General features: G+C 40.1%; 1 protein-coding gene across 6 annotated transcripts in view; it reads right to left on the minus strand.

The window, feature by feature from the left end:
* LOC110068844 (uncharacterized) overlaps positions 1-10,000 on the minus strand; it is a 28,711-nt gene that overhangs the window by 5,412 nt on the left and 13,299 nt on the right. For 4 of the 6 annotated variants that reach the window (XM_089295440.1, XM_089295442.1, XM_089295443.1 and 1 more), the window contains 5 exons: positions 3,727-4,563; positions 2,757-2,925; positions 1,794-2,052; positions 1,083-1,310; positions 9-263 (listed from right to left, as the gene is read on the minus strand). In XM_089295440.1, coding sequence (XP_089151566.1) covers positions 9-263; positions 1,083-1,310; positions 1,794-2,052; positions 2,757-2,925; positions 3,727-4,563 — 1,748 coding nt within the window. Of the gene's footprint in view, positions 1-8; positions 264-1,082; positions 1,311-1,793; positions 2,053-2,756; positions 2,926-3,726; positions 4,564-4,680; positions 4,702-8,340; positions 8,551-10,000 lie in introns of those variants that run through there. The other 2 variants (XM_089295441.1, XM_089295446.1) reach the window with 2 other exon arrangements.

Below are 10,000 nucleotides of genomic sequence, written 5' to 3' on the forward strand. Positions count from 1 at the left end.
TCATTTACCTGAATATGGTGTCCCGGCCGAGCCTCATGGGAATTGATACTCCACTCAGGAAACTTAGGTCCTAACTTGGCCAAGAAGAACGGAATGTTGTAATGCGCCGGCTTTAAACACATTGGGTCACTTCCGTCGTAGCTCTGAATACCGCTGGACGGGTTCAGGTCAGGTCTTAATTCAACTGGACAGTTGGGTGTGGAGTGTTTATCTCCAGCGAAGTGGAACATGTCAGTTATTTTAGGATATAACATGCTCATTACCTTAAAAAGAGGAACGTTTCCGTTGTAAATCACTATCAAAAATTAGTAGAATTCTACTAGTACACTAATGCAAATGCTGTAATCTGATTGGCAGAGCCATTGAACACTATCAGCTATTAGTGTGCAGTGGTTGGAGGTCGTCTAGGAAATGGCGACGTTTTTCTCTCGATTTCTATGAGGCGATAGTTGATTCGGCCTTCGGCCTCATCAACTATCACCTCATAGCAATCTCGAGCTCATAATCTAATTGTTAATTATAGTTCACCACTAAATTTTCTCTGATTCTTATTGGTTTAAAATGATCATGTGACGCGATAGTGTTCGTCAGCGTAGAGACACTACTATCTGCCCATCGCGCCCGTCCGAGGAAAATATACGGATGGAGGGTACTAGCTTATTAAAAACAAATGAAGGACGCAATATGTCTTTTATTTTTCAAATTTTAAAGTCGGCTTTCACGTCTTTCACCTAAAAAAGTTCAAAATAATTCAATGTGATTTTTGAACTGGTGCGCGGACGAAAATTTGGTGGTGAACAATAATGAAAATAATGAGTGTTTATGTCTCGGAACTATCGGTCTGATAGTTGCCCCTTGGAAATTTGATGTTTTTAAGCTAGCATATTTGAACTCGAAGCTTCGCGTCCTGGGCAAATATTTGTTTTAAGAACATCAAATTTTCGCGGGGCAACTATCAGCCGATGGTTCCTCGACAGAAATACTCTACTGTTCGGATAATAACTTATACAGCCTGATCCTCTATTTTTTAAGACACCGATTTTCTAGTTAGACAGCTGATATAAAGAACATGATATATTTACCATTCTGGCCTCCTTGAACCAACTTTGAATAGCCTTCCATCTCGTTGGACAATATTTCTTTGCCGCGTCAATACTGCTGCATAGCTCGTGTGCTTTAGAATCAGATTCGTTCTCAGGAAATGCCTCATCATTGAAGTAGTTATCAGAGGAGTCTAACTTTTTTCTGAATTGTTTGATGGCTTCTGTTTCGTTGGTTTCTCCAGTATCCCCTTTAGCTGCTTCCACGGCCTGAGAAGAAACGAATACGAAAAATGGTTTTAGTGCCTCTTAGGGTGTTTGGACTCAAAAGGTCCACCGCGGGAGCTTTGCGGTACCTGGAGGCGCAAAAAATTGCAGAGTTGGAGGAGAGGCAGCGCACGTGACAGGAAACGAAACGTGCTGCTCAAAATAAGGTCAAGTGGCGGGCTCTTGTGAACGAGTTATGTTCCATCAGGAACGAGGATGATTGTGTGTAGAGTGATTCTAGGGATTAAGCCGAAAAAAAAATATGACAGGAGATAATGTGTTGTTTTAGAATTGGTAACTCTTAGGGGTGAAAAAGTTTCAAGCCACGCCCACAAAACAAGATTTTGGCACCTCTTAGGGGTTCTTTTCAAAATTTCCGACGATAACCCCCTCCTTTTTATATGGTAGTTCTTACCCCGGCGGATGGGCCATCCGCTTCGTTAACAAGGGTGGTCTACTTTACAACAATAACAACATTGTACCTACCAGTGGGTAAAGTTTATCTAACTGCTCCCTTCCTACGTCTTGTACTTGCTTCGGTGTCATGTCATTTGTCGTGAAATAAGGTAATATCATAGCGTACGCCTTTTTCCCATCCAACTTATCGCCGGTAGATAATGTTGTGTTCGTCGGCCAAGAGGTATTTTCTACGCCATCAACCCAAACATGTGCAAGTGGCAGAGAGGCAAACCCGCTTGAAAAATTACTTGGGACACAAAAGCGGTAATGCTCGTGTTCTAGATACCTATCAACAAAAAGAAATGTTAGTTATGAAAAAAGGCCGCTCTCGGTCAGTTTCTTTGGAACAAAATGATATCAAAGCTTCATGAAGGGTAATATTGCGGAGATTGCTCTAAAATTTGTAGGTATGGAAAGAGAATGGGTAAGTCGCGAATAAATGAAAAGCAATTTGGCGGGAGATGTCCGGGAAAAAAGGGAGTGAAACTCGGAGGAGAGAACAAGAAAACTGAAAGAATTAAAGAGAGAATTAAAACTGTGAAAAGAGATGCAAATATTGCAAAAATTTAAATTAAATTAAATTAAATTGGCAAAGAAGTCGGATGGAAACCGGCATAAGAATGACCTCTACAGTTTAGATAATGCAAAAGGGCGAAGAAAATGCAGCCGAAAGATGGTTCCATATAACGCTGCTAATCTCCTCCGCAGCCGTCTTTTAGGATGTCACGCAACGCTCCGCCCAAAGGAATGTGGTTCGGATATGGACAGCCATTTCTTTGGGAAAACGTTGCGTAACATCCCTAATAACGGCCGAGGAGGAGACTAGACACTAGTGTCAATGGTCAGTAGTCATGGCAACGGGTTTGCCCAAGATTTCAGAGAATATCATAATAGTCATTTGCGCCAATAGCTACGTGAAAATATTAAACACAGTTTGAGAAACGCACTTACTAAGGTCTGACCTCGTCAATAGTGCTAAAGAAGGTGTACCTTAGCAGCTGGTTCATTGGTTTTCCCATATATTCCACCAGGTAGTCACTCATAGATTGCTTCACAGTTTTACCAGTTTGATCTTTCCACTGGTTCTTCATGTCGTCTGTTATGTCAGAATAGTAATCATCATTCAAAGCAACTTTAACGTAGTCCTCGTCCAAAACTCCTGGAAATTAGGAATTGTAAATTGTAACTGGATGTAGCTTATTTGCACAGGAAAATATTCTGAACTAAAATTGAATTATTTCTGCCTATTCCAAGGTCTTTCATTGAGTATTTCGCATATCCGCCCTCAAGCTGGAATTTGGGAAGAAGCGATTATGGGAAGAAGCGAGCCAGGAAGCTGAAAGGAGTAGGAAAACTCAGGAAACAGATAAGTCATTGCTGCACACTGGGTGAGAGGTGAGGGGTAAGGGGTGAGATGGGGGGGGGGGGCGGGTTGGGGGAATGTAAGGCCAATGTTCGCAGGCATGAAAACTAAGATGGGTCGCACCTAGCAACTGTAGTTTACCACGTGACAGACAAGACCTCTGTAAACGTCGTCACATAGACGTCGAAGTTAAATCGTTCTCTGGAAGTGAACACTAAAATTCGTCACATGAGCGCGAAAGAGATTTTACAAAGAGCTGAAAGCTCATCAGGAGAAACACACCACCGAGGCTTCCAAACGAGCTAAACCAGTTTAAAAAATTGCACAGGTTGCTTAGTGACACATCAGGTGATTGACAAAGTAAATTACAATGACGAAACTGCGCATGTCGGAATGGGAAGGGTATGCGTGTGTAGGCAAATATGCTTATATCACTAGTCAGTTATGCGTCATAAAAGCATCTTAAGAGGTACTTGGGTCAGAAGAAGTCAAATGGGCCAGTGTAAACTTCCGTTCCCACCGCTTTTGACCTCCTCATGACCCAAGTATTTATTCTTGGGACCCCGCGGATCGGATAAAAAGGCTAAAATTGCACACCTGTCTCGTTCTTTAAAGCGATATTCAGATATTTCCTCTTGAGTGCATCTCGTCCGGAGACACAAGCCTCTTGACTGTAAACCATTCCGTGAAGTTTTCCCATTTTCAAATTTTCCATGTACCTCAGAATTCCCTCCTTGTGGACTTTCATCTTGCTCTCTATCAGTTCAACGTCTTTCAGGTTCTCAGGCTTTAGACTTCCTAGCATTGCTTTCAAATCGCTACCAATGTTGCAGATTGGTTGTTTGCAGTAGAAAGTCGGACCCATCATCCAGTCACCAGCATAAAAGTTCATATCAAAAGGTTGTCCGAATACCGTTTTCAAATAATGCTTCAGCTGCGATATCGCTTTTCGTTCCCGTGGTTTCAGTTTGTTAGAGTCCATTTCTGTTTCGTTCACTTGCTTGAAGAGATCCCAGGCCGCATCTGTGACACTTCTGACGTAGTCAGGAGTTGGATTGTAGGCGCTGTACTTTTCCTTTATGTCCTCGCGTTTTGCATCGGGATCATCCGGTAATTTAAAAGGCAGCTTCTCATAGTAAGCGTTCTTCGCGCGTAAAATGATATCGTCGAGACCGATCCGTTTTGCCTCTTCGGAATACTCACAAAACGATGAAGATACTTGCTCTTCCGTGCTACCATTATTTCCGTTTTCTTCTCCCTTGCAATCCTTCTTTTTGCCAGCAAGAGCAATCAGCACTATTCCCACGATCAAAATTATAACTGCAATTATGGCGAAAATGATCAACAGGATCCGAGCCTTGGAGAAGGCGGACTTGTTCCCTTTAAAAGTTGGGCTTCCTTCGTCCATCATTTGACTTTTCTCTTCTGTCATACCTGCAGTATGGGATCAATGACGAGCCTTGTTAGTGGAAGTCTGTATTTTAAAGCAATATAGAAGGACCCCGATTATGGCCGTTGGAATTCCGTCCATTCGCAATACACGTTAGTCACCTAAAATATCCAGAACATGGTTTTCTCAGTCACGTAGCACTGATTATTTAGTGTCAAATATTTTACCACTGAAAGGAAGTACTCAACTAGCTAAGTCAATTAAAGAGGTTCCGAACTGACGAAATTTTTAGACGGATGAAAATTCCTCAAACGATGTAAAGCGACACGGCGCGCCTTTAAATAAGCAAAGAATAAACTCCTCATTTCAATAAAGAAGCTAAAACTCTCTTTCAATATATTAACCGATAAGAAAAGACATGACTAATTTAGGAAAAACAAAGCAGAAGTTTTAAATAAGCCAGTTAAAAGAGGGGGAACATTAGGGTTTACGATATTGCGTATTGGACAATTTTCAATGCCGCATTTCGATAATGTTACTCTTCAGATACAGTATTATGACAGTTTCCAAACCTGAAGGTTGCATTTTGTTAGCGTTTCTGCTGACGATTTTCAGTAAGAAAAACCTTTGTCATTTTCTCGTACTTGTATGCATGGTGTCTGCTCGTATAGGAAAGAGGTTTATGTTCAAAAAAGTAAAACAAACTTTGCTTTCTCTCCGAGGAAACTGCTAGGCCATGACATTACGGTATTAGCTGAACTATTTTTTTTTTTTGCGATATCGCGGTGTTTATCGATATTTTGCGGCTTTTTTGATGTTGTACCCTCCTCTTTAGCGCTTAACATCTTTTAATTTCTCGACTGACCAGACGCACTTTGATAAGGCAGGTAAAACAGTTTTGTTTAAGTGTGTCAAATCAAGACTGATAAATTTTTTCAACGGTTTACGGTGTGACTTTGTCATAAGTGCACTGGGAAAAGATGAAACGTTTTCAGTTCGAATGATTTTACAAGACAGTTGAAAAACTGTCTCGAACCGTTTCTGGAGTGACTAAATGCGACGTGACTTTCTTGAGAAGATAGAGCAGTAGTTTCTAAGGCATTAAATATATATGCTGAACATGTACTGAGAAGCAATGATATGCTTTTTACACCACATAAGTGTTTGGATGTCTGATCTTAATTAGGATAGTATTTTTTGCAATTGTGCGATTGTCTTCGTTTTCTCTTTAGTTTTAGTCTAGCTTGAGAAAACAAATACACAAAGATACACGCTCGAGTCAGGAACCCATTACCCGAAGCCTCCATATCTATTATACCCTTGAGCCAACCCTTTCAACCCTGACGTGATTATATGACTTTTCGAAAACACTCTTCAAACCGGAGTATTTTGAAAACGCTGGCTTTGCGTTTCAATGTGGACGGAAAACATTTTGAGAACGGAGCTTTTCAAAAACGATAACGTCGCGATAATCATGTCATTTTCTGTCCGAGATTTCCTCAAACACAAATCCAAAATGGCCGGTGATTAAATTGCTCCGGCGTGGTTTGGACCGAAAACATTTGATGCGTTTTCAGTGTGAAAACGCCGTTTTCGAATTCTTCCGGCGTAGTGTGGATGTAGCATTCTTTGGGTTCGTCACGCAATCTTCCCAGCCCAAAGAATGCCTGCGTAGGAGGCTAGTGTTGAGCAAGCGTTACCATACGAAGAGCTTTTCAGCATTCTAGCCGTGCGTAAATAATTGGAGCGAGAACAAAAATCGACAAAGCAGGGGATGGTGGGGCAGGAATCGTCCGGGAATGCTTGTTACGAAGGCTATAGAGTCCTTGGCTTCGGGCATATGATTACGGAATAAACTATTCATTTTGTCTTTGTTATTAAAATACGGCGCCGTTCATAATAGTGTTTTATCAGTTTCTGTGATTATTATTGCACTTTTAAGGCTTGGGTGAACACGACATAAGTGATCTTGGAATTTTTATAGGACCTCAATATTCCGTCAGTCTATCTTAGAAATACGGTAAATGTACCTAATCGGATCTGTTTTGTACGCTTCGGCGACATATCAGGCGATTATAATTTGGTCGTATTTTGGCAAGGACTTAATCAAGCTAAAATATCCCTGGCGAGACCAATGAAGCCTGATCGGCCACCGAAGCGTACCAAAAAGACAAAATTAGGTATTTACTTCTTGGGTATTTACTGTACCCAAATACGGCCAAGTAAGCAAGATATCGTAGCCATAACAGGCCAGTGACTTGATATCACAGGATATCAGGTCAGAAACAACAACTCAGTAGACCAATTTCGATATATTAAAATTCAGCCTAGAACAATACACCTCAATACGAAGCTCCGGGGAATAACTGCAGAGTTTGTGGAGTTTATTCCACGGAGCCTCGTGCTGAGGTCTATTGTTTTAGGCTGAATTTTAATATATCGAAATTGGTCTATTACAAACTCGAAAAATAGGTCCGCAATGCGTACCTGTGGGCTTATGTGTATTTTTATTCGATTCGGTTGGAGATTTTTGTTTCTAAAATATAAGTATCTGGGAGTTGAATTGCTACAAGTGAGAACGTGATCACTGGAAAGATAAAAGTGTAGAAATGGATGAATTATGTAACAGAGTTTTTTGGATTTCTGGTATCAACTTAGACAAGTTGTTACAACTTTTAAGTAGGACATTTATTGCAGAATACTGTTTACTTGATTGAATTTATATATAGGGTAGGCAGAATTGACGGATTTTCGTGAAATTTTGTCAAAACATTGCAGGGATAATGACAAACGAAATCGTGTCGGGAAATTTTGATATTTAACATGTTTTTCCCGTGGCGTCCATTTACGCAACACATGTTGCTTATTTTTAGCTACAACTTTAGATGCGAATATCTAGACAACCAATCAGAATACCGAAAAAGCCTGATACACTTTAGTTGATTGATGCCTTGTGAATAAGACTGTGCAGTCATTTCGCTCGTGATGCAGAACCTGATAACCGATAAATTCAATAGAAGGACCCTCGTTCGCTTCACGCCCTACTGGCTACTGAAGTTCCCAAAATAACACCATGCTTTAATTGTATTTTTATCGTAAACTTCATAAAGCCTCTCTGTCGACCGAATTGCTTTGCGAACGTTTGCTTTTGTATTGATTCTGCATGTTTAATTCAGGGGCACCAAGACGGCACAAACACTAAAACACCCCCAAGTGTTCGGAAATAAAGGAAAGAAATGCTATAGATTGTGTTCATTGTCACCCGATAAAAAATGCAATCAAAAACCATACAGCGGATAAAGTCAAGAAATTGCGATATTATAGACGATAAATAGAGAAGCCAAGTTGAAGGTGTTGTCCCAAAGTTGAGATATTCGTCGAAATGTTCGGCGCAAATTTACAGAGCCTAGTATGGAGCCGCCATGTTGGTGTTCTGTGCTACACCAATATGGCGGCCGGAAAATAGTGTTAACATCTGGAGCTTACTTTGGTTATCTGGGACGGTGATTATCTGCACTGAACAAATAAACATTTAAATAAGCACTCTTCCAAATACGACAACGTCTTAAATGGCTTAAAATCACGAGATAAATACATATTTTTCGACAAACGCGATCGTAGCTTTATGTCACGCACCGCAATAACTTCGAAATTCAAAATACGCTGGTTTCCGAACGAAGGGCGCTATTGAGCTGGAAAGTTGTAAACAGATATAACTTTAGTACCTCTTATGCCTGTTGAGGATGAAAACCTTGGTGGCTCTTTAGTTTTCGACTGATTTAAGAATTTGATGACGTCCCGTGGAAACGCTCTTTGCTTACCTCAATCTTGTACCCTCGCCCAGGGTTAACCTCTTGAAATACGTCAAATGGGGCTAACGGTAGTGCTCCAAAAGGTGGACTGTTTTGCCAACTAAGTATAAATCTCAACTGCTTGAAATCAAATCTGCTAGCTAACTACACCCACCAAGCAATGGTTCAGTGATTATAAAATTATGAAATGGCGCAAAACAGCGAAACAGTTCAAGGCGGCTATCTTTAAAACAGGGAACGGGGAATCGGGGAATGGGAATGGGAATGGGAATGGGAATGGGGAACGAGGAACGGGGAACGGGGAATCTTTAAAAGCGGGAATCTTTAAAAGCGGGAATCTTTAAAATGGAGAATCTTTAAAAGCGGGAATCTTTAAAATGGGGAATCTTTAAAAGCGGGAATCTTTAAAACGGGGAATCTTTAAAAGCGGGAATCTTTAAAACGGGGAATCTTTAAAAGCGGGAATCTTAAAATGAGGAATCTTTAAAAGCGGGAATCTTTAAAATGGGGAATCTTTAAAAGCGGGAATCTTTAAAATGGGGAATCTTTAAAAGCGGGAATCTTTAAAATGGAGAATCTTTAAAAGCGGGAATCTTTAAAACGGGGAATCTTTAAAAGCGGGAATCTTTAAAATGGGGAATCTTTAAAAGCGGGAATCTTTAAAATGGAGAATCTTTAAAAGCGGGAATCTTTAAAATGGAGAATCTTTAAAAGCGGGAATCTTTAAAATGGGGAATCTTTAAAAGCGGGAATCTTTAAAATGGGGAATCTTTAAAAGCGGGAATCTTTAAAACGGGGAATCTTTAAAAGCGGGAATCTTTAAAATGGGGAATCTTTAAAAGCGGGAATCTTTAAAACGGGGAATCTTTAAAAGCGGGAATCTTTAAAATGGGGAATCTTTAAAAGCGGGAATCTTTAAAATGGGGAATCTTTAAAAGCGGGAATCTTTAAAACGGGGAATCTTTAAAAGCGGGAATCTTTAAAATGGAGAATCTTTAAAAGCGGGAATCCTTAAAATGGGGGAATCTTTAAAAGCGGGAATCCTTAAAATGGGGGAATCTTTAAAAGCGGGAATCTTTAAAAGCGGGAATCTTTAAAATGGGGAATCTTTAAAAGCGGGAATCTTTAAAATGGGGAATCTTTAAAAGCGGGAATCCTTAAAATGGGGAATCCTTAAAATGGGGAATCTTTAAAAGCGGGAATCTTTAAAATGGGGAATCTTTAAAAGCGGGAATCTTTAAAACGGGGAATCTTTAAAAGCGGGAATCTTAAAATGAGGAATCTTTAAAAGCGGGAATCTTTAAAATGGGGAATCTTTAAAAGCGGGAATCTTTAAAATGGAGAATCTTTAAAAGCGGGAATCTTTAAAACGGGGAATCTTTAAAAGCGGGAATCTTTAAAATGGGGAATCTTTAAAAGCGGGAATCTTTAAAATGGGGAATCTTTAAAAGCGGGAATCTTTAAAATGGGGAATCTTTAAAAGCGGGAATCTTTAAAACGGGGAATCTTTAAAAGCGGGAATCTTTAAAACGGGGAATCTTTAAAAGCGGGAATCTTTAAAATGGGGAATCTTTAAAAGCGGGAATCTTTAAAACGGGGAATCTTTAAAAGCGGGAATCTTTAAAATGGGGAATCTTTAAAAGCGGGAATCTTTAAAATGGGGAATCTT

This window comes from Orbicella faveolata, unplaced genomic scaffold (genome assembly GCF_042242905.1).
Source record: "Orbicella faveolata isolate gen_17 unplaced genomic scaffold, um_ofav_v1 contig_26, whole genome shotgun sequence".
Taxonomy (NCBI): Eukaryota; Metazoa; Cnidaria; class Anthozoa; order Scleractinia; family Merulinidae; genus Orbicella; species Orbicella faveolata.